The sequence below is a fragment of the Rhinolophus ferrumequinum genome, chromosome 11 (assembly GCF_004115265.2).
Source record: "Rhinolophus ferrumequinum isolate MPI-CBG mRhiFer1 chromosome 11, mRhiFer1_v1.p, whole genome shotgun sequence".
Classification (NCBI taxonomy): Eukaryota; Metazoa; Chordata; class Mammalia; order Chiroptera; family Rhinolophidae; genus Rhinolophus; species Rhinolophus ferrumequinum.
This window is the reverse complement of record NC_046294.1, coordinates 87,810,742-87,834,685: the sequence shown is the minus strand read 5'-3', so window position 1 is coordinate 87,834,685 and position 23,944 is coordinate 87,810,742. Positions and strand designations below refer to the sequence as shown.

Here is a 23,944-nt window from a genome sequence, read left to right as displayed (position 1 = left end):
ATAGATAGATAGATAGATAACTGAAAATCAACATTTTTCAATTAGCAAAAGTCACGAATATAAAGTTGCCTGAAAGAATTACAAATTCATCTTTGAGCTGACCTACTTGGGGTCAATGAAGTCCTTTACCTGCAGAGGGCAATGGCCGACAGCCAGGAGATCTCTGTGTTGGAGAATAACTGGGTGTTCGAATCCTCGGGACCTTTGAGATGACATGATAAAAACAGGAACCGGAGGTTTGCATATGAGGAGGTCGGTCTGGTGATGGAGGACTTACAATTTCAGCTGGGTTTTGACTTTCTTTAGATGAAATTTCTGTGGTAAGATATAAAAACCTTTACTTAAGAAAGTCCAATTAAAATATCAAACGAACCAACAAAAAGCCAGCTATTCAGTAAATATCAAAATAGAAACAAATGAGACCTCCCAAAGAAATGACTTTATCCCACACTTCAAGTCTAGTACTCCCCAAAATTTAATTCAAGTCGCATCTTGATTAAAGACTAACCTGTAAAAGATGTTGGACTATGCGCAATGGTCCTGTTTTCATCATGTTCAACAGTGCTGTTGATATCTGGCTCTACAACTGGAGGACGGCATTCTACTATCTTGCACGTATACACACAGCGCTTGCGAGCATCTGTGGTGCTCCAGTATACCCTGGAACATCTAGCAAACAGATTTGTAAAAATCACCAGAAATGAGAGCACAGAAGCAGAGATGAACATTTGTCAAAATCTCTTCTCATCTTAGGCTCCCGGTCTCCTAGATTTGTAGAATTTAGCTTTGTTTCATGGATTCTTATTATAGATTTCCCTAGTTTTTTGGAGGCCTTGGTTTTTCTTAGCCTCTCAGAAAATAGCATCAGATTTTCTGTGAGCAGGGGGCACATATAATAAAATATCCTAAAACGCAGAGAAGCAAAATACCAACTACTACAAGAAATAGTTATTGGCCTTCAGGAAGGGACTACTGCCCCACAGTGTGTACAAAGTGAGGAAAGAACAAACCTGAGGTGCTTCCTTTGAGACAAGGGAAATGAAACTGTTTCAAATTTTATGGATGCTGATGGAGCCTAGTTTATACAAACAGCTGCCAACTAAATTGTGGAGTATAGAATGTGTTGTCAGAATTGGAATGCAGAATAAGTTGGAGTACCTATAGCAAAATGAGACTCATAAGGGGGAGAGACAAAAAAGGAATTTTAAATTTATCTTGCCAGCTTGCTAGAAGTTCAAACAATTTACTTCATGTAGGAAAAATTATAAATTCTTACTACAGAATCTGATTATTATTGTGGGAGTTTACATTTTTAGAAGAACCTTTAAAATGTAACATTGAGGACAGAGGCATGAGGTATGTTATGATCCATGACAACAACCTGGACTTTTGAATTCAGATGAATGCAATTTAATAGAATCTTCAGAGACTGACCTTGTGTTTTCTATTTAGGTTTTATGTAGAAATGATTTTGAAATATTTTTTTATTTAAGTATAGTTGGTATATAATATTATATTAGTTACATTAGTTTCAGGTGTACAATAGAGGGACTTGACATTTTGATACCTTACAATGTGATCATCCCACTAATTCTAGTAATCATCTGTCATAAAATGATACTTTAGTTCTAATCTGAGAGAAGTAGCAAAAATTGTAGTTAATTTTTAATAGCAGTTAAAAGTAGATAACAAGTATGGCTCTATATTTAATGACGTGCTTCAGAGTGCTCAAGTTGTGGGGGTTGCTGTATACTCTTGACTGTGCTACTTACTGATATCCGATAGGAAAGAGCTTATCTTCACAATCAGAGAGATCATTCAGAATTCCTAAGCAGTCAATTGTCATGGAGCCTGGCCAAGGAAAGAAGAACTTATGAGAGGAGATAATGAGATATATATAATCATTTCATAACCAGAAACTAGAAAGAACCCCAACGATACATCCAGCCTCCCGCAACAACGAAGGCCCATGTCATACCAATCATCATGTGGATATTTTCTGGTTCCAAGCCATTAAGAAACTTCCTTCTCAAGCTGATTCCTTCAAAGTCCACAAACACTCTTCTAAAAACTTCAAATCCATTCTCAGGAACCACCTTAAATGAAAACCCAGGGTAGTGGTTAATAGGCTGTCCCTTTACAAATTATACTCCTGATATTAACTCTCTCAAAAGGAAAGTATAGAGCGTATCTCAAAATCACCCTTCTGTTACACTAGCAGGACTTCTGTAGTTCTCCTAAAAGGAGGAAATTCTAGGAACACCTAGTGGGAAAGTAACACAAAGTTTATCAAAGGGCTTGCTATATTCAGCCTATTTTCCTTGAATTCCTAGGGAATTCAAAAAGCAACTAAAGCTCTCTCACCTCGCCTTTGATCAAATCCCGATGTCGTTGGCAATATACTTTTTTATCATCCAGAAAAACACAGTTCTTGGCTCGGGAACACATGAAGTGATAGTTGCTGGTGCAGGATGTGAGGCAGCAACCCACAGTGGCTCCTGGCTTTTGGCAGAATTCACATCTCTAACAATCCAGAAAGAATAGTCCTAGTCAGACTTTCAGATGTTTTAAACCATTTTCCATCTCCTCTATAGAGTCACCCCATTCTGGGTTTCCTACAATTCATTTTGTTCATTGATAATCTGCTGAATATAGATTATCAATACAGAGAAATTAATATGAGCCATAAAGCCTCCTCTACAAATCTTCTCTTTCCAAATGTCCGTGGAGCCCTATAACTACTAAATTTAAATATTACTAAAATAAATAAATAAATAAATATTACAATTTGATTTAGAACTTGGACCAAAACATAGTTTCTCTTCTAGGATGCATAATTAATTTAGAGAAGATGAAACTTTAAAGATCAATGCTAAAAACATCATCTTGCTAGAAAGCTATTATATCCAGAAGAACTCAGTTCCAGAAAGATTATACTAGTCAGAAACATAATGGTTCTCTAGTTACTAGGCTTAACAGACAGTTTTCATGATTCAAAAATTTCCTTCAACTAGCCTATATGTCACCATCTTATTCTGTCATATTCACAATCTGGGCTCCTCTCCAAGGAAGACTGTTTTTCCCTTTTGCACCCATCCTCAAAGGGTCCGAGTAACAATCGGCCTATAGTGTATACCAATATTTGTTATCGGCTGACCACTCTAAAGGCACTAAGAAAAACACCAGTGAAGGCAGCATTTAGCCACAGAAAGAACATCTGGAAAGTGAGATGAATGGAAACTCTTCCATTAACACTTGCCCACAAGTTCTTACCAGTTGCTTGCCCCTGATCACAGCCATATGCACATTCTTAAGTGATCCGTCGTCATCTTCAAACACTTCTGCTGACCACAAAGCGCAATTTACATGTGTCCACTCATTTTGGCCAATGTATAGCAAACGGCCAGCATCCTATGAAATAAAGACATTTCTTTTGTCTTTAAAGAACATAATGTCAAAGGTTTTCCTTGGTATTAGCTTTACCTCAGTCAAGACAACTTCAATAAATCAATTAAAATCCTTTAACTAAAATTCTTTAACTTAAGGATACATACAAAGATCACAATTCCTTTTTCAATGCTTCTGTTTCCACCTCTCTCCTTTCTGACTACCTTTTCCACAGACTGGAAATATTTCATAAACACAGAATTTAAATGTAAGCACTATGTGGTAAAGTTTACAAAAGTGCACTGACTTTTTAAAAACTGTATTTCAAAGCCAGTTCTCTGAGCTTGCATTAAAAAACTTTTTTTTATTGTAAACTTACTATATGCCAGATGCTAAATAAGGCTTTACATACGTTATTTCCTTTAATCCTCATAACCATTCTGAGGTAAGTACTATTTTTACCCTCATTTTAAAGATGAAACAGGGTCAGAGAAGTTAAGCTCCTTGCCAACGTCAACAAGTAAGCAGTAAAGCACAGAAATGGATCCGGGCAGCCTGCCAGAACTGAGGATCTTAACTAATCATTCCATTCTATGTTACATTAAATACAAGCTATTTAATATGCAACTTAAATTTTATTGACTTTCATAAAATCTTTTAGAGGAACATCCTGAAGAAATTACTAGCCATCAGCAGGTTAATTTAAGGCAAACCATCTTTTAAATCAACTAAATCAGTTATAGAAAAAAACCCAAGTGCCACAAACTAAGCAACAAACATTCATTAAATACACGGCACCCAGTCATCAAGTTTAGGCACAAAGGACAAAGAGTTTCCTATAGGCATCTAATAAGTAGGGCCTCGTATGTCAAGGTACTTACATTAGCACTGTCATCACCATACATCAAACATAATGCACATTGTCTATTATCTTCTATGCCTGGGGGTGGGTTCAGTTCTGGACTATCTTCTCGACTCCTATCAGTACCTTGGAGACCCAAAAGACATCCAGTTAAAACTGGCAATACTATTTCTGATTTTGAGGACAAAAGAAAACAATTCAGCTTAAATACCCTATAGCCTATAAAATAAACACTTTCAAAAAGTGTTCGAAAAGTTAATCGATCTCACCATCTGTTACATTAGAGTATTTATATCAATTGCTTGTTAACATTCCAAGTGAAGCAAAAATAATAACTTTACTACATTTAAGAATGACCTGAAAATCTTTCCAATATGCAAGTATATTAAATTTAGATTCACAAAGTCAATATTTGCATCTAGAGAGAACTGGCTAATGACTTCATCTGGTGCCTTACTCAAAATCGGTGGTGTAGGAGGAAGTAGAGGAGTTGGGGAGTCTGGTTCTCCAGGTCCTTTGGGTTTGGGAGCTGGAATGATTTTCTTCATTAAAGGAGGCTGCTCAGTGTGGCTGTTTTCCTCTCGCTCCTGCCACTGAGCATAATTATGGTCAAGTGAAGGTGGAAGCACTGCGTTTGGTAACATCCCACTGCTGAAAATAATTGATTCAACAAGTATTTATTGAACTCCTGCAATATACCCAGGACTATACAAAATAATAAATTCTTGCTATGATCAGGTCTTGGCCCCATGCACAAGCCATTCACAGAATGTAAGAGCAAGTCACAGAATTTGGAAACTGCCTAAATACATTATTTTTAAAAATATAAGCTCAATGTATGACTCTTGGTTAAACTCCCCGAAACAAATGATAACTTTATCACAGAATTAAAAGAATTTAGTGGAATAAAAATTTAAGGTTAAATATGGAGAATCAAGAGAGGTAGAGAACACCATTTGAACTGAATAAAATAGAACACACTTACAAGCCCAATTACTGGATTATATACCGGGGTGCCAAAAAAAAAAAACATATACATGTTTTAAGCGATGTTATCTATTACTTTTTGAAGTTGAATTGAATTACGGTAGCAATGTGTAGTATGAATGTTGTCTCTAAGTCAGCACTGAAAATGCACTTCAACTGACTTTTTTTTTTTTTTTAATTTTAAAACCTAGTCTAAAAAAAACTTAATCTAAAAATATAAGAATGGTCAGACTTCCAGCTGATGAGGAGAAAAAGTACTACAGAATTTACTTACTTGTTTGATACTTTATTTGGCTCCCAAAACCTGGACTTTTTGACACTGAACCACGGAAAAACACGTTCCATTTGCTAATAGAAAAAAACAAAGAAACAAAATGTAAGCGTGTGAACATTCACTTGGAAACCGCATAAAAACCAACAACTTCACACCAGTTTCTCTGTCACTATGAGGATGATGTCAGGCCACCAAAGGAAAGATCCATCCACTCTGGCAACCTCACCAACTTCCTCTCAAAGAATCAGAGAAACGAATTAAACCAAAAGATGTTTTGTACTCACGGCAAATCAAAATGTAAATAAGTCTGTTCTGTTCATGGGGTAATTACCCATAGATAAGCATTAAAAACATGAACTATTAATATCATTCACCCGAATAAAGAAGGACTTGACCATGCTGTTGGCTTTTTTAATCTCTGGCTGGCCTCCATCTGAATTAATGGCTGCTTGAATGATCTTCACGATATCATCACTGAACTCCAACTGTATACAAAGAACAAGAATTAATTATTTATAAAAGTGTGCTCTCAAAACCACTTCCTCTTCCCTCCTAAGTCATCCAGCACAGAGATCCGAAAGAAAACTAACACCTTATTTTAATACAGTGTAATTTCTAATTAGAGGAGGAGTCTGAGATTTAGTTGACAATTAACTTGTGGCAGTCAAGAGATACACGGCTAATAAGGCAAGAATGCAAATAAATTAGCTGTATCATGGTAAGTCACCCAAACGGCCACAATTTTTTATTTAGGCTAAAATGAAGAAACAACTGCATAACAAATGTGGACCACGAATTAACAGATGATCATTTTCTATATAGTTTTAAAACCATAAAATTAAAAGTCATCTATCTAAAAATGAATACCCTATACAGACATATTATTCAGACGTTACCTCAAAAGGGGCAAACCAATTAACTTTACATTTTTATCATTTACCATTTTCCCATAATTTTTAATATAAAAATAATTTTCAGAGAACTCAGATGAAAGCCAAATTTAAAAAACCATTTTCAGACACTGTCTTCCCTATCATATCTTCTGAAACAGAGTGAAAACAACTGACATATTTTTAGGTATTAAAAGCCACATGACATTTCTAAATATAATACACATCATCTTTTAATGCTTACAGCCAGTTTTATCCTCTAAAAGAACCAAGGAAGCTAAACTGGCACTTGAAATTTTGGTAGTTTGCTGTAGAGACATACCACAGATGTGTAGTTCCCTTGGTCCATTTTCCTCTTCACTCCTTCCAAATCTAAAGGCTGCTGATCTTCCTGCTTGCTGACTTCAGTAAGCACTGGGGGATCAGGTCCCTCTGGGGAGCTCCGGGAAGGTATGCTCTCCTCTGTCTCGGGATTTAAGTCTGGAGGCTTGGCAGCCTGTTGCCAGGAAAAATATGTTTCTTTTATCTAACAATGAAAATGAGACATCTATGCAAACACTATTAAAATTAATAAAGATGGTACTTATAAAACCTAAAGAACATGAAAATAAGAGATTTCTCCAATAACAGAAAAGGAAAGTTAAAAGGAGCCAGTTATCTAATATAATAGCTCAGCTAGGTTAACTTAAGAGCTTTGCTTGATAATTTCCAAACCTAGGATGAAGAAATAGAAACTATCCAGTTGCTTTAGAGTAAGAAATAGATGGCAGCTAATTTGCCTACTCAAAAATTGGAGCTCTATTAAAAAGATAAAGCAGCAGCCTAACTGAGTTAAAGTTATGCATGTGGTTCTTCCAACATTATCCCTTGTGTTCCCGATGACTACTTAGGGATGCATAGTTTACAACTCATATAGACAAAAAGTAGTGGCTTTCAAATTATGCCCTGAGGAACCCTAGGGATTTCCCAGAGCCAAAGAGTCTCTAGCTCCACTATCATCTCAGATTAGGCTACTGTTCTCTCTATTACCTAGATTACTGTACCTGCTTCCTAACCACTGCTCCTGCCTCTAGGCTCAGTCCCCCCTTCAACCCTTCCCCTCTCTCCAGTCTGAATCATTTTCTTTTCTAAAAAGCAACTCTCATCAGGTTACTCTTTTGGGTGAAGTCCTTTATTGGCTCCCCACAGCTTTCCAGTACAAAGGCCAAAGCCTCTGAAGACGTGGCCCTTTCCTATTTCTTACTCCAAAGAAGGTCCTACCCTTGGTTCTAAAAATGTTCTTAATGGTTTAAGGCCCAAACAAGGAACTTTACAAAATTAAATGAAGAATAGAGGAAAAAAAACAACAAACAAAAACAAAAAATCACCAGCACCCAACCAAACAAAAAACATTCTGTTACTAGGTGAAAACCACCTAAGAACAAACTCTCAGAAAACAAAATGAGACTTGGACCTACCTGTCGGTAGCGTAGCAAGTGGCTGGTGGTCCGCGAGTTCAACAAGGCTGTCAGAACTTGCTTCAAAGATATCTGTAGTTCTTTTTCAAGGGCCAGTCGCCACTCTGCAGGGTGCCGCTCAGTACAGTTCACACAGGTGTAGGCCACACTTTCTGGCAGATTAGACAGAATCTCATACATCTCATCTAGGAAAACAAAAACCTACAATGAAGAGGTGCTTTCAAGAGTGGGAGAGAGGGAGAAGAGGAAATTATTTCACTGAATTTAATATAAAGCAAATGTTAGGAACAATATTAAGACTCTAACATCCCCTAGGAACTCACACATATTAGTCTCCAAAGGGACACTGTTAATACTAATCCAAGATTTGGTTATTGGGGAATGAGTGGATTACCAACAAAGGACAGCAAGTATTTCACAGGGAAATGTTCAAGATAAATGAGCAAAAACTTAACACAATGTCATTTTCTCTAGAGACCAAAAAAAATTTTTTTTAAAGACTTTAATTAACAACACTACCATATTTTTACATTTATAGTAATTTGGGGGCTATAAATGTAGCTGTACCAAGAAAGAAGGAAACTGTAATAAAAAGACTCCAACCTTCTGTACCTGAAAGATTCTCACATTTGGAATGGACCCAGCGATCACATTTCCCACATTGCATCATCTTACTCTCATAGTCATCATCATCGTAACACTTATCACAGAGAGGGCAGAAGTTTCCTGAAAGCAAAGCCAAGTTTTCAGCAGTGCTTTGGTTCACACCCAATCACACACCAATCACCAGTCACACTCCTGACTTACATATGCTAAGCTAACTGAAAATGCAAGCCACTAGATTCTTCTTCTAAAACTACTTACACGTGCCAGCATGAATCTAAGGAATGTTCACATATCTGTAAAGTGTCAAACTTATTCTGATCTCTTAGAATATGCCACTAGTTCGCTTCTTTAGACCCATTTTTAAAGGTCATGAGGTAGATTTTATAGATAACATAAGAGAAGAATGGAAGAGAGAACTTATCTCTTAAACTTTCCAAAGATGTTTTATTTTTTAAAAAGAGGTGAGGATATGGGAGTAAAAATTATTCTACACTTTTCCTTATTCCTAGCACTTTTACAGTAGAGCTTACAGCAGTACTTCCTAAAATTCTGCACCATGTACAACCTTCATCAATTCACTTTATCCATGTAGAACCTCTATTTTTTTTACTTAACAGACTTGATATTGATTTGTTTATTTTAAATAACTTCAATAGTGAATTTTTTAATATGATTATTATTCTAAGTCAGTAAAATAATGAGTTTAATGTATTAGTTATAATTTTTTCTTAGTATAACTATTAAAATGTTTGACTCAGTGCCATTTAAAATCATTTCTGAAACAATCAAATAAATATCTATGCACCTCACTTTGGGAAATACTGGCTCAGAGCATTTCTTTGTGGTTAGTTATTATAAAAAGTCCCCTGAGTTCTTCCCATATAAGCTAATAAAACATTTCCAGTTGCTGTAATTCTCCATGTAAAGGAAAGAACAAGGCCAGGAACTTAGTAAATGTATTTAAATGGTACCCTCAATAAAATGTGTAAGACATTTAATCTTATTTCACAAGAGTGCTCAGTTTACCTCTAAAACATCTAAAGTATAGCATCTAAAAGTTGACAAAACTGGCTTTTATGAAGTACCTTTAGCAAAGAGTTTGGCACAATCATGGCACAGGGAGAAATCGTGAGACCACTGTGCATCCCACCCTTTGCCTGGAGTTGTGGATCCACAGCTCTTGCAGCGAACACACTTTGTACAGATCTGGAAAAGAAGAAAAGAAATTCAATAGAATTTCTTAGTTTTAGTATCTCTTATTTGAAAAGGTCACAAATGTCTAGAGTTGATTCTCTACTGGGAAGCTTTTACTAATGAGGCAAAAAAAATTGTTACACAGACATCCTCAAGCAAGGATATTCCCATCCCAAGTTGTGCATGCCCACAGTCCCATGACAATTCTCTTTGGAACAGTATAATGCGTGTACTCACCCAAACTTTCTTTTTCTTTGTGGGTTTGGTAGGATAGTTGGGTCCCAGGCACTCAGGGTGATAGCTATTTCGGCACTTATTACATTCCAGCAGCTGCTGTAAGAAAATATAAAGGCAAAAAGGTGGGCATAAAACATCACTTTCACTAAACACCTACTACTTTATCTTCAAGTATAGCACATCATTATAACAGTTTAAATTTCCTCATAAATTATTTACTCTCAAAGCACAGGGATTTATTTCCTGCCAAAGGCACCCAGTGACGAATATTCTTATAAGGTAGATTTATTTTGAGGATTTTGCCATGTGTTCTGCAATATTCCCAAAATTAAAACACAAAAAATAGGCAATTGATTATACCCAATTAAATAGTCAAACTAAGCCAAGAGAAAAAATATAGATATGAAATCCCACATTAAAAGGTAGAAGTGGAATTTTAATCCCAAATTAAAAGGTACGAAATCCCAAATTAAAAGGTAGACAAAGAATAATACTCTAAGTAGTTTTATTGCTTAGATTTTTACTTTTGTGGCCTGATGCTGCCTTCCACAAACATGACAGAACTTGCAGCGACGACAACACCAATTTTCCAGCTGGTCCTCCAGAGGGCGCTCGTTCTCCTCTAAACAAAACTTGTGGAAGGGCTCACAACAGACTTGGCAATACACAAACTAAGGTAAGATAGAAACATAAAAGTTAATGTAAAGTAACATGTAGAAATATCAACCAAATCCTACTTACATACTTTGGGCTTTAGGAGTACGGTGGTATCTGTATTTTATTTAACATATATTCATTAAGCAATGACTGTATTTTTAAAAAGCACGATATTGGACACTACAAGAGACTCAGAGGACTAAAGTGGGAATAGTATTAGGATTATAAAGTAACAAAATAATCCAAGATTTCATAGAATGTGCTAATAAGTGCTGTAACAGAGGTATAAACAAAGAACTGTGAGAAGGTAAAAGAGTGGGGTTGGGAGAAATAGGGAGGGTTTTAAAGGTTTTCTACAATATTCTAAACAACTGTGAGCTCTGGTGTATCCTTACCGTGTCTAATTTTAGAAATGAGTTATTTTCATGTGGATATAAGAATTTTAAAAAATTCGAATGAGGATGACCCAGAATTTTCTTTTGCCATAAAAGAATTATTGCGACAACTGGTCAAACCTAAACAAGGTCCATAGCAGAGATAATAGTTATGTACCAATGTTAACTGACTGATTTTGATAATTACACCGTGGCTACGTAAGAATGTCCTTGGTGTTAGGAAATAAACAGTGAAATATTTAGAGGTAAAAGGGCATATATCTGCAACTTGCTCTCAAACTTTTAGGAAAAAAATGTGTCTACATATAAAAATGTGTGCATATTATTTATTTTGTAAAATATATAGAAAAAGATAAAGCACATGAAAAATGTTAACATTTGGGAACTCTGGGTGAAGGGGTTATGGGAATTCTTTGTACTACTCTTGTAACTTTTCTGTGAATCTAAAATCATGTCAACAAAAATTTTTTTTAAAATTCAGATGGAGGAAGAAATTATCAGGCACTGGTTATGCTTTAGAAGTGTAATGAGAGCCATGGGCTATTCATTCTATAATTCAGTTTTTAGGAATTCTGTGGGATTGCTGTGCAGAACTACACAACTTAAATTAGAGCAATTATACTCTAAAAAAAAAAAAAACCAACCTCTTTTATCACAAAAGTTGAAGAAATAGTGCATAAATTATTCCTATGGGTAGCCTATGTGTGGATGCAAAGCATTAGATTATGTAGGAAAAGAGATACAGCAGACCCCTGGCACTTGTAGACTGAATATTCTTATTAATAGTTTCAATGATATCTAAAGCAACCGCAGCATAAACAATACTGAAACACTTCTGTTGATTACATGTATACATATATAGACGGGTTTATTATACATGTATTATTATACACACACATATATACATACACATACATATACGCTGATTTATCTAATTATATCCTTAAGATGAGTGCAACTGCTGGGTTAGAGGGTATATCCATTTTAAAAATAGGTATTTATTTCCAAACAACCCTCAGAAAGACTGTAACTAATTTAGATTTCTACCAACAGAGCCCCCATTTCTTTTTATCATGATCCTTTTTATCATGCTTTTAATTTCCAGTTTTTGGTCATCAGAAGGCTTAATGCCCCCTCTCACCATGTTTTGATTTCTCATTTTGTGAACCATATATTCCTGTCCTTAAGCTTATTTTATTCCCGGGTGCTGTTCCTTTTTCTTATTAATTTGCTAAGAGCTCTTTAGAGACAAGGGGGTTTTGATATTCAATATAAAACAACCATCAAAAGCATCTCTTTCGTGAGGAACACGACATCGTTTTTTCCATGTTTGGGTTTCTGGCAGAAAAATCAGAACACGAATAAAGAGTAGGTTTAAGAAATTGGACTACTAAAATTTTCCCTCACTAACTTTGCTAATCTAGTAAGAAGCAGATTTCTTCCTGAAATCTCTAAAAAACTTCAAAAGGATTTCATTAGCTAGTTTAAACAGGGGATAGTACCTGCTGCTACATACCAACAAAACAGAATATAGTAATTTTTTTCATCACAGCAAAATAATGTACCATTATACTTTCTAGGGTACCAAGAAGCAGGATATCTTACCTCTACATGCCCACTACTGGCACAGAGAAAGCAAACCACCCTGGGTGTTATAGGAACAGAGGTCAAGATTCCCAAGCCTCCCATCTCCCACACATTTTCTGCTTCACAATCCTCCTGTGGAGAGAGAGAAAAATCATTTATGGAAGTTTTACAATGAAATAACTTTGGGTTGAAAATAAGGGTAAAAAAGGTAAAATTATAGTGACACCGGAATGTCAAGAGTATTTAATTTCAATGAGTTCAAAATAACTGCTACTTTAAAAAATTTTTAATCTCAGACACAAACTGTTAAAAGGCTCACCTATTGGCTCAATTCATGTTAACTATAATGCAAAGATATACTGCGATTCCTGTTTCTCTCAGACTTTTGCTGATTCAAGTAATCAGCATTTGATAATTCCCATGTGGAAGAATTATTTCCTCACATACTGTTCTCCTCTAAAAGCACTTTATCACTCAGGATGGGCAGGAATATTCCAATACCTCTGCTCACGCAGTGACCAAAGCTCTCACATACCCAAACCCATCTGCTAATAATGGTAGTTCTTTTTCATCCCCCCGCTTAGTGCTTAATTTCTTCTCTTTTAATACCGTCGGTAAACATCATTTTCTTGATTTCAAGTCCATGACACTCAGTATACTATGTGGTCACTAAACACGTTTACCTTGAAGTCCACTCTGATCCTATGGACGCCATCTGCTGGGATTTTTTGCTTAGAACTATTGCCATTGGAGAGAGTGCTGAGGATGTTCAAAGTGCCTGTGTTCTCTTGCTTATTGACTGGAGGTGGTTTTTCCTACAGGAATAGAAGATAAAGAACAAAACCACACCCTACTTGCCTTCACTTTTGCCACAGAAAATAATGCAAATGACCAATCTTATTAATAGATCTGGAAAACATGTTTCCAACACAAGTATCCTGTAGAAACAGAGAGGTAATCTTCAGAAGATTTTTTTTCATTGAGGCATTTTATTTGTACGTATGTATTACTTCCCTAAAAAAAGAATCCCAGGATTTTCCCTCTGTGTTTTTGTCTTACTTCTTTGTGGTCCATGATGCCTGCAGAGGTTCTCAGCACAATGAAACCAAAGTGATGGGACGGGGCAGGTTATTCTGCCATTTTCCTAAATCTTGAAGTTGCACATCAAATCTAGGCTTATCATTCCACACTTGTTTAACCTGCCTGTGAAGTTCACAACAATTTTCCCAGCTCTGTGATCATCAGTGATTTCAAATTTGCCAATGTAATCATACTTCTTCATCACAGTTAGAAACCGGATGATGACTTTGGTACATGGCCTAGTAAGAACCTAGTGTTTGCATCTCTTTATGGCATTGTTGACGCTCTTGAGAGCATCAGCCAGATGTACATTATGGTGCCATTATGGTGGCACAGAAAAATGGTGCAAAGAGCTAGAACATTCTTAAAGATCTCTCTCTCCACATAACAAAAATAGTGGGCATAGGGAAGGGTGATTGTTATAGACAAATATTGCTAAAGGCTGTTGAGAGCAAAAACCTATTTTGCTGAGTGGCCAGCAGTCTAAGTATAAGCACACAGGGCCACAAAGTAAGGAAAAACAACAAGGGGAAAAGGACAAAAAAAGATATAAGCTAAAGCCTAAACCTAAAGTTTGTTAATTTTAAGAAATTCCACTGCCACCTATATAGAAGCAAAAATGCAGTTTCATTCACTCAATCATGTAAATGTCAAGAATAAGGCTATTTTCCTACAGAACAGAGGAAATGGCATCCTTGAAGAAATGGCAGAGAAACAAATCTCTCACCTTTTCTTTTGGTTTTTGCTTTACAGGAATACTTGGGCGAGGAGCCACTTTTTTCTGCTTGCTTTGCTCTGGACCTAAAGAATTCAAAATAAATTGCAGTCAGATGCTACTAAACTTACAGTTAATGCTAAATAGCAATGACTACTTTAGGACCGATTGGCCTGTGAAGAAAGAGGTTTTAGGAAAAAAACAAAACTATTTAAACTCCAGGCTTTAAATAGGAAATTAAGACAGTATCTCCAATTTAACTGGTTTTTTGCTTCTATTTCTTTATTATTATATAATGGTTAAAAGAGAGCTAATTTTCTTGAACCGAAGACGACTTAAAAATCTACATTTCAGGTTTCCAAATGCTGTTTAAGACATCAGTGTTTTGCTGGCAGTTCTGGTTCAGGAGCTCCTTCTCGTCTTCCTCACTCACCTGATTCTGCTGCTGGTGGAGGCTGCTTTTTCTTGGGTTCACCAGGAGCAGTCTTGGGAACGTCTTTTCTTGGTGGTGCTGTGCTAGGTGGCTGTGGGGGGACGACTGGGGCTGGCTGGGAGACCTGCTTACTGGACTTCCTGGAAGTTGGAGTGGTAACTTGTTTGGATTCAGGTCCTAGGGCAGAGGCATTCCCTTCTTCGCTCTTTTCCTCGGGCTTTCGCGGAGGAGGTTCACTATTGCTTTTCTTAGGGGCAGGATCCTCTCTTGCTGATGGGGTAGGTTTCTGACTAGAGTCCACTAAGTTCTTCACAATACTGCTCTCTTTCTTTTCAGTGGTCTTAGACTTTTTCTCTTTCTTTTTCACAGCTAGGGAAAATAACATGATTGTTTATCATAAGTGAGAAAAACTTCATTTAAAATAGACGTATAAGAATGTAACACAATCTTATTCTCAGTTTCCTAGAGCTAAAGTTGACACTGAAAGGCTCAAGAAAGTTAATGCCAACTTGGCCAGGTAAAATAGGTACTTTTATTGTTCTAAGAAATGGAACAAAGTATAATTTTTGTATGAATTTAAAAAACGTTTTATTATGGAAATTTTCAAACATACTCCAAGATACAGGGAGTAATAAAATGAATCTCGATGTACCTACCGCCCAGCTTCGACAACAATCAACTAGCTGGGAATGAGCAGTACTTAAAAACCAAACCAAACCAAACAACACTAGTACTTTCTTTACACTAGGAGTACAAAACTACATGGCATTAAAAAAAAAGGAAGCATTTTGGGAAAGATCTTTTTACAACATTACCTTTTGCTTGCTTCTGAAGATAGGCTTTGGAAGGCATCCACTGTAGATTCTGACATTTTCTCATCCTAGGATAACAAAGTATACCATAAAGTAAATGACATTTAGAAGAGAAGCAATTGGAACAAGTGTTAATTTGTCTGCAAGAATCAGTGAACCATTATGCAGGTTCATTATGAGAACTGAAAAAAGACTGCTCATTACTCAGGTTAAATCTGAGCCCCTGAATTCTTCAATCAACAATTTTACCTACCTTTAGGATCTAAAAGGATCAAATATCAAGTTATCTTTCAAATAAGACTCAAATTTCTTGTAACCTACTACTGACTAGCATCACACACAAAATGATCAGTCAATATTTCTTGTCATCAGATCAGTTCTGCTCCCTTATGAGATTAGTACTCATATAATAACCTGAATACAAGATGGACTAAAATTACCCAACAAGTCTTCTGTCTGCTACTACAATGCTACAGGTCTATGTCAGGGCTTTATCCAGATTTCACCCTTCAATTTAATGAAACTCAAACTTAATTCGAAGTTTAAAATCGAACTGAATCCATTTCAACCCCTAAATTTTGTAAAAATTTATCTTGGTATCATGTACCTTTTTGCTGATCTGTGAATTCTCACTCCTTTACACTAAAGGGACTGAGACGAGATTCTTAAGGCCAGACTAAACCAAAGCACAGAACTACTTAATGTCTCCTAGAAACGGCCTCCCCAAAAGTAAGTAATGCAGCATTTCTTCCAGCTATGTTTCATAAATCGCTTTCATGTTATTCAGTCATTCAGAAAGTATCTATTGATAAATAATATCTATTGCTTATGCCAGGTACTTTATGAGATGCTCAATCACGAAAATTTCTGTTTGTGCAACTTTCTTGATCCATTTTAAACAAATTATCCCAGAGGGCAGAAAGTGCTTCCACAAACTGACTTAGAAGAAGGGAGAAAAGGTAATTAAAACTTCCGTATCAAAAATCCCATATGCAGAATAGAGTCAAAGGAATTGTAACAGCTATATACAATGTCAGAGGGGTAGGAGATTGGTGAAGGGGGAGTTATCACTTAGTGAGGTGTGTAAATGTCTAACTATTACATTGTTTTGTACACGTGAAACTAATAAAAAAATAATAATACGATAAAAAAAAATTCCACATGCATAAAAGTATTTTGAGTTAGACAGCAAAGAGACACATATATGTGTGTGTGTGTGTGTATATATATATATATATGTGTGTGTGTGTGTGTGTGTATATATATATATATATGATACAACCAATATTTCCTGAATGCCATAAATATAGAGGTAATTTCAGTTGACCTAATAAATATTACACCTAAATTTGTCAGTTTTCAAGTAGAAACTCTCCAGAGCTGTGCTGATAGGGCAGCCACTGGGCACATGTGGCTATTTAAATTATTAAAATTAAATGAAATAAAAAATGTAGTTCCTCAGTCACTAACCACAGTTCAAGTGCTCAATAGCTACATTTGGCTAATGGCTGTCACACTGAATTGAGCAGATACAGAACATTTCCACCATTGCGGAGTGTTCTATTGGACAGCCTTGTGCCAGAGTATTTATTTAAGCACAGCCCAAACCTGGTCACATAACAAAATCCAACTCCGCAACTAATATTGCAACTCAAGATCTCAGTCCAACCGCATTCAGTTTTCTGATTCATCTCTGCAACAAACCACGCACAAATAAAGAGCCGTCTTGGCTGAGATCAACACCTCAGAATAAGAGGTCCACTCACTTGCAGCACTGCTTCTTTATATTGCGGCCACCAAACTTGGGCTTGTCTAAGCAATTAGTACAAACACCACAGTCCTCAGGCACCTGGCAGCCAGGACACTGCCCACACCGCCTTGATCGCCGTCCTTTCTTTACTGGAGGTTCCTGAGGTGCCTTGTTTCTGGTGACAGGTTTAATTGGCTTGATGGGTGGAGCAAGAGGTTCAGCATCTTCTGAGCCAGCAATTGATGACTTGTCTGTTAAAGAAATGTGCCATCAGTCCTAAGGGAATGAACAGCTAATTCCTTCTTAGGAAGAAAGGCAAAGATCCTTACAATCCATTTATATTATCATATACATTCAAATTTTGTTTTAATTGGGACTCTGAAAAAGAAATACATTATAATAAAAACATTCGTACAGAACTTGGAGCCTGTTTAAATAATTATTTCAATGTTTTTAAATGCCTGGGAACTTGCAGCTTGAGGAAAGCAGAAATCCCAATGCGGAAAACAAAACAGTCGAACCTGAAGCTCAAGAATATGACTTGAATGCTTCTGAAGATTCTCGAAACCTCTACATGTTATGTGAGCAGACAGTCACCCAGCATTTCGAACTACACGGCTACCATGAGAATGTGCCTCACTAACCTCGCATCACTGAGGGCCCCAGCGGCCGCGCTCAGAAACCCAGTGGTACAGAGTCCATACTTACCATGGGACTTGCTGCCAGGCAGTGACCGAGCGTGGCAGGGCTCACCTACTCTTGAGACACAAGACTCCTCTGACAGTCAACTTTTGCTCAAAAACAGCTTTGCCAAACCTTCTTACACGGCGTGGCAGTTTAAGGAGATTCTGCCCAAAGATCCCGTCCCTCCTTCATTGTAGTCAGACTTGCAACAGCCTGACAGCTCTCCCAGTTTTCCCCGGCTCCTTCCCCATTTCCACTCATAGGCATCTCCTCTAACAAAATCCTTGGACATTTAATCCCCCCGGCCATCTACTTTTTGGGGGAGCCACACTAATACATAATGCTATGAAGAGCCCACTAGGCATCCCAAGAACGATCAGCAAACAAATCAAATGTCTGTGAAGACTTCAAGGTTGACACCCCTGACCTACCATCATTCCCCATGGAAGACAAAATCTTTTCTCTTTCTTCCCATGGTAAGGCACTCAGGGTGGGCATGTCATCAGGAAACACAGCTCGTTTTCGGCCAAGGGCAACAGCAGCTCTTCTGCAGACATGTTTAATCCGGGGTCCTCGCACAGAGGTCTCCGATGAATCACTTTCTTGACCCTAAATATGACGCAAGCCAAACACAAACAATAACAACGATACATGTTTAAAATATAATTAAAAGTAGCAAAGGTACTTTTGATTAACTTTTAATCTAGAATCAACACATACAAATCTAGTTATTTCCAGCTGATAAGCCACATCAATATACAGAAATCAACTACTTCTGTATCCTAAAATTGACAGAATAAAAAAGGACTTCTAAAAGGCACTTCTAATTAAAAAGCAGAAATCAACTAAGATTCTCTTCTCAATTATACTACTTCTTGATAATTCCCCTCAAAATTCAAGTTGCCAGTTTATATTATCAAAAAGTTCAGTCTGGTGTAAATAGGGCTTATCTAACCATAGACTATTTCTTATATTTCCCTGATCAACAGAGTAGTAGGGGAAAGAGCCTACACATGGAAGTACCAAAGGCCATGGCTCCAAACAGAAACGTCTCACATTTTAAAGAGTCACTGCTCTTACCACCAGGAGGCTAACCGAAACACATCCAAAATGGTGTCAGAATTAAGTCCCGGGTAGAACTCTCAACTGGCAGAACTACTGAAATACGGCCCTAGGTTGAATAATATTAAAAACCTAAGTTTGTGTTCACTGTAACCTAAAACTTGAGGTGTTGGCACAAATGTGCATCTACGACTACATGACAATTTTTAAAAAGAACCTAAAGATCAGTAGGTTTTCTCAGAAAAGAACAGTGCCAAACTGTTAAAAAAAAAAAAAAATGCTGTTCTTTATAAAAATGTGTGTCATCATCTTAACTAACTCAGTTCTACAGTTTTCTGTCCCACCACTTAAGGCCAAGTGCTTCTCATATGTATTCTGCAAACACCTATTGTCTATTGCTCTAATCACTCACTACTCAGAGGATGAGAATCTACCTCACCCCACCCCAGCCTCCATTTTCTATAGTAAACAACGAAAACGATTTGACTACAAAAAAGAAACCTTCAAAATTAAGTCACAGATTCCATGACACCAAACCCATTAAGTACAAACAACGGAGCATTCTCTGTAATATGGTCCCAGCCTACTTTTCAGTCTTACTTCACCACTTTCCTGCATGTACCGGTACCAGTCCAGCTATTCACCATTCCTGAAATGTTTTTCCACCCACATTGTTCCCTCCTTTTAGAATGTTCTCCTGTATCATTTTCTAGCCATCGAAATCCTACCAACCAGTCCTTAAAGGACCACTGCAAAATGCCACTGAACTTCCTCTACCCTGCTCCTGATTCCCATAACTGGATGTAATTGCAACACTTAACCTAAAACTTGCTTCTAGAAGGGATTCAATATTCTGTTGATTTTAACAGTCAAGATGGAAAAGAGTACCTGTGCTTTGGGCTGGTCAGTTTGTTTAAGACTCTTACTCTTCTCAATCTTGCAGAGCTGGGCTTTGGCCTTTTTTAGGAGGCTGGCAACCCTCTTGTCAGTCATTGGAAGCTTGTCTGCCTGAGCCAACATGGAGCCTATGGAGGAAGTGGAATGTTTAACAGTGCTAGATGAAGGAGTGGAAAGGCAGTGGGTTTTCTCCTTCTCCAGGGATGGGGCAGTTGGGCCGAGGTCCAAGTTGGTTTTCTCCAGATTTCCTCTCCCTCTCTTTATAAGTATTTTGGTTTTGACAGCTGTTGTATCCCCAAGAGTCACAGAAGCAGTATCAGTTCCAGAATCAAGTGATGAAGACTTCTTCCGCCCTGTTGCTTTTTTGGCAGAAGATGAAGTGGCAACATCTTCACCAACAACCTTCTCTTTGGAAACCCTACCCACAGGATACAAAGCAGAACTACTCTGAATTTCTGATCCCTTTTTCCTTTTCTCTTTCCTTGACTCCCGCTTATTCTCCTTCTCTCTCTCCCGGTCTCTCTCTCTACTCTTGTCCTTCTCCATGTTCTTGTCAGCATCTCGATCTTTGGACAGCTCCTCAGGGGCCTTGTCTTTATTTTTCCCTCTTTCAGTCTGAGAGCCTGGGGTAAACCAGGGGAAGAGAGGAGTAGGGCTGCTGGATGAAAATGGCTCTGCTGGTGCACTAGTCTGCTTTCTCGGTCTCTGGTTTTTCTCTGCAGATTCCCCAGACTGAGTCAGGGAATGAGAAGGAAAAGTAAAAGTTGGGTTTAAGGCACTAGTGGCAAGAGGACTAACAGAAATGCTTAAGGAGGAAGAGACAGAAGACGGTGGGGTGAGAGGTGATAGCTCAGAGGTACTAAGCCTTCCACTTCTTGTCCTCATGGAGTGAGACGGAGATCTTGGTTCAGATCGAATAGGGCTAAACACTTTTCTTTTCCTTTTTCTGTTAGATACTCCTGAAGATGTTCCAGCAGAAGTTCGATTACTAGGCAAGGTTACAGACTCAAATATTCTAGAGTGAGCCTCACTTGGAGTAAATCTTGGAGCTCTCAAAAGAGGGCTCCTTTTGTGCATATCAAACCTTGTTCCAGAATGGAGTGGTGAAAACAACCGGGCTGAAGCAGCAGTACCAGACGTAGAAAAACCAGATGCGAAGCCAACATCCTCAGGAGTTAGTGGAGGAGGTCGGAAATTATCAAATATTGGTTTGCGAATAAGACCTTCTTTGGCATACTTTGCTGAGGAAAAGTATTGTGGCTCTGACCTAGAATGCTTTAAAGAAGTCCACCTAAACGTCGGTTCTCGCAAAATAGATTTTCGCTTCCCTTGCATGGGAGCAGCAGAAGCAGGCAAAAATGGTGACGCTAAAGGGATTGTTGGAGGCATAAGCCAAGGTGTGTGGTCAGAGATACTGGAGGCTGGCTGCAATGGTGGGGGAGGAGTAAGGAGAGGTGGAGGTGGAGAAGAAGAGGTCTGCTGCTGGGGGGCACTTTGGAGAGTTGATATTTTTTTCGTTGTTCTAGATCCAAAACTCCTCTCCGACACTGAATACCTTCTGCTTCTTCTATCATTACTATCGTTTTCTGGGGGTTGGGAAATAGGCAGTGGAGTATGAACTTCGGGGGTATCGCTCCGCTCTTCAGGAAGTACCTGAATCTCCTCAGAGGCCTGAGAGTCTGTGGAGGTATCAACACTGGGGCTACTAGAGCGAGAGGAGTCTGAAGACATTTGAGAGGAGTGCTGAGAAGCTGCACTTGATTTTTCAGACGATCCACAGGATGTGGCACTGAATCTACTATTTGGTGTAGACTCTAGTCGGGCAATTTTAATTGGAGGGTCATAATCCTCATCTTCTATAAACCGCCGAGGGGTTTTAATGATCCGTGAGGAGATGGCACTAACAACAGGCATGATGAACTGTCGAATATTTTTGACCTGTGTCTTCACCTTTCTTCCTTGCAGCTGAGCTGCTTCTTTTTCAATTTTCTTTTGAGCCCCCTTTTTTGCCCTCTGCAAGAGCTGCTTAGCAATTGTTGCATCTGTCCTTTTAGAAGAAGGAATAATCCTAACTGGCTTAATCCTTCGAGGGCTTTGTCTGACTACTGTCTTCTCTTCTTTTGTGGGTGGAGGTGTTCCTTCCTTGTCTTTCCTGACCTTCTGGGGCTTTTCCAGTTCAGAGTTAATGAGGAGACCTGAAGGGGTCTTTATCCTTTCTGTTGATGGAGGCCTTCCTCGCCGTCGTACAATCTGTACCCCCTTCCTTCCTATTTGAAGCTTCCCTGTCTTAAACTTAGACTTGAGAGGAGAGAGTTTACCTGCTCTTAATTTTTTAATCTTTGTGGCTTGCTGAAATGTAGCAGAAGGTGTCCGTTTAATTTTTTTCAGGCTATCTTCTTTGTTTCCCTTTGGTAACTCTGAAATGTCCTTTCCATGTGTTATTTTGATTTTTACTCCAGGGAAGGTGGGAGGTCTTCCTCTTTTTTTTTCTAAACTTTTAGAATCTTTCTTCTTGATCTTATCTCCAGATTTGGTCTCTGATTTACTTAGAGGGGAAAACACAGATGGATCTGAGAGGATAGCTGAATTTCGGTCAGAGCCACTTCTAGGTCTTCCGCGAGGTTTTCGAGGACTAGTTTTAACTGTGTATAGAAATTAAACAATGAAGAGCACATATTTAGCTTTGTAGTTCAGGTTTTAACTAAGCTGAATATAATTTAGCACAAGTCACTTTGTACTGAACTTTACTTGGGTCTAATGAGTCAATAAAACATCTTAATTGTGCTTAGTTTCTTTTCCCCAAAAACTTGCCTCAAAGAAATCAACTAAGCAACATTCCACCTAAAAAAGAACATTTAACTACTTTTTTGATAGAAAAACATATAATAATAAAAGGTTTTCAACTGAGCAATTAATATACAAACTGATTTCCCTACAGCTTAGGTGAGCAAGGTTTTTTCTGAATTCAAAAAAATGTTTTAAAAAAATCTGTACTGCCTTTTCCATATCCTTGCCACTAAGATTAGCATTTGAGAACACGTTTACAATAACTCATCCCATCTCTTCAATTCAGAATTTTAACTTTAATAAATGTGAACAAAGTGCTCTTCAATCAATAACATACCAACTTCTATAGGAAAAGGCCCCTGGGCAGCTCAGCCTCCTGTATGTTCAATCTGTTTGGCCACAGTAAACTAAGCAAGTTGTACTGAATGGAAAAACACTCATGAGACATCAGAATATGATCACTGAACTCAGTAGCATGTAAACTAATGCGTGATGTGACATAATGATGTGCCCATTAATCTATTGCCCTACCTCCAGGTTCTTGAACTAGTTAGTCTCAAGTTACAGAAAACTTTTAACCTTAATTGCTGTTAAGAGCAAATTAACATTTTATTAAACCAGATTTCTCCTATCCTAAATAAAAGGAATTTGCCAATTTATAAATCAGCTCAATCGGCTACTTATCAAGAGACTTAAGAAAACAAGACTGCTTCCTAAAATTCTTTGTGTGAACCTGTATTTTCTAAATATATTAAGAGTTGCCTAGTCCATCATGTCTTATCTTTCATGCTTTTTAATGTTTTATATGACTCAACATTATTCTGACATTAAAACCTCCCCTAACAGTCACCAAGAGATTTATGCCATTATGACGAATATTTTAGACTATGGAACCACCTTCTAACAGAACAGAAACCAACAAAGGTCTTATTGTTGAGCTTCCTAACTATAAATGCTTTCCTCACCAATTAACTTGAGTCTTCCCTTAATAGACTAAGGATTCACAAATCCATTCTCAACATATACTACTTAACAACAAACGTAATGCATCAAGAGACAACAGAGAAACTGTGTTTCATTTCTTAAATAATGAAGCATATCCAAATGGTTAAAAAAAAAAGAAAAAAAAAGGCAAGACAAAATTCAAGGTGGACTGACAGCCAAGAAAAAAACTTAAGGGAAACCATCAAG

At 37.6% G+C, this 23,944-nt stretch overlaps 1 protein-coding gene and 1 pseudogene across 9 annotated transcripts in view; both read right to left on the bottom strand.

Annotated features, from left to right (window-relative positions):
- Positions 1-23,944, bottom strand: part of KMT2A (lysine methyltransferase 2A) — a 77,517-nt gene that overhangs the window by 28,197 nt on the left and 25,376 nt on the right. For 3 of the 9 annotated variants that reach the window (XM_033119655.1, XM_033119656.1, XM_033119660.1), the window contains 24 exons: positions 19,958-22,608; positions 18,439-18,616; positions 17,340-17,574; positions 15,577-15,641; positions 14,762-15,130; positions 14,341-14,414; positions 13,217-13,348; positions 12,552-12,665; positions 10,419-10,565; positions 9,895-9,990; positions 9,549-9,669; positions 8,461-8,583; positions 7,858-8,042; positions 6,723-6,896; positions 5,885-5,995; positions 5,511-5,584; positions 4,707-4,900; positions 4,269-4,375; positions 3,274-3,411; positions 2,365-2,523; positions 1,979-2,096; positions 1,773-1,851; positions 509-669; positions 130-315 (listed from right to left, as the gene is read on the bottom strand). In XM_033119655.1, the coding sequence (XP_032975546.1) occupies positions 130-315; positions 509-669; positions 1,773-1,851; positions 1,979-2,096; positions 2,365-2,523; positions 3,274-3,411; positions 4,269-4,375; positions 4,707-4,900; positions 5,511-5,584; positions 5,885-5,995; positions 6,723-6,896; positions 7,858-8,042; positions 8,461-8,583; positions 9,549-9,669; positions 9,895-9,990; positions 10,419-10,565; positions 12,552-12,665; positions 13,217-13,348; positions 14,341-14,414; positions 14,762-15,130; positions 15,577-15,641; positions 17,340-17,574; positions 18,439-18,616; positions 19,958-22,608 (5,991 nt within the window). The remainder of the gene's footprint in view (positions 1-129; positions 316-508; positions 670-1,772; positions 1,852-1,978; positions 2,097-2,364; positions 2,524-3,273; positions 3,412-4,268; positions 4,376-4,706; positions 4,901-5,510; positions 5,585-5,884; positions 5,996-6,722; positions 6,897-7,857; positions 8,043-8,460; positions 8,584-9,548; positions 9,670-9,894; positions 9,991-10,418; positions 10,566-12,551; positions 12,666-13,216; positions 13,349-14,340; positions 14,415-14,761; positions 15,131-15,576; positions 15,642-17,339; positions 17,575-18,438; positions 18,617-19,957; positions 22,609-23,944) is intronic. The other 6 variants (XM_033119663.1, XM_033119662.1, XM_033119661.1 and 3 more) reach the window with 5 other exon arrangements.
- On the bottom strand, positions 13,368-13,920 carry LOC117030403 (40S ribosomal protein S15a-like; annotated as a pseudogene).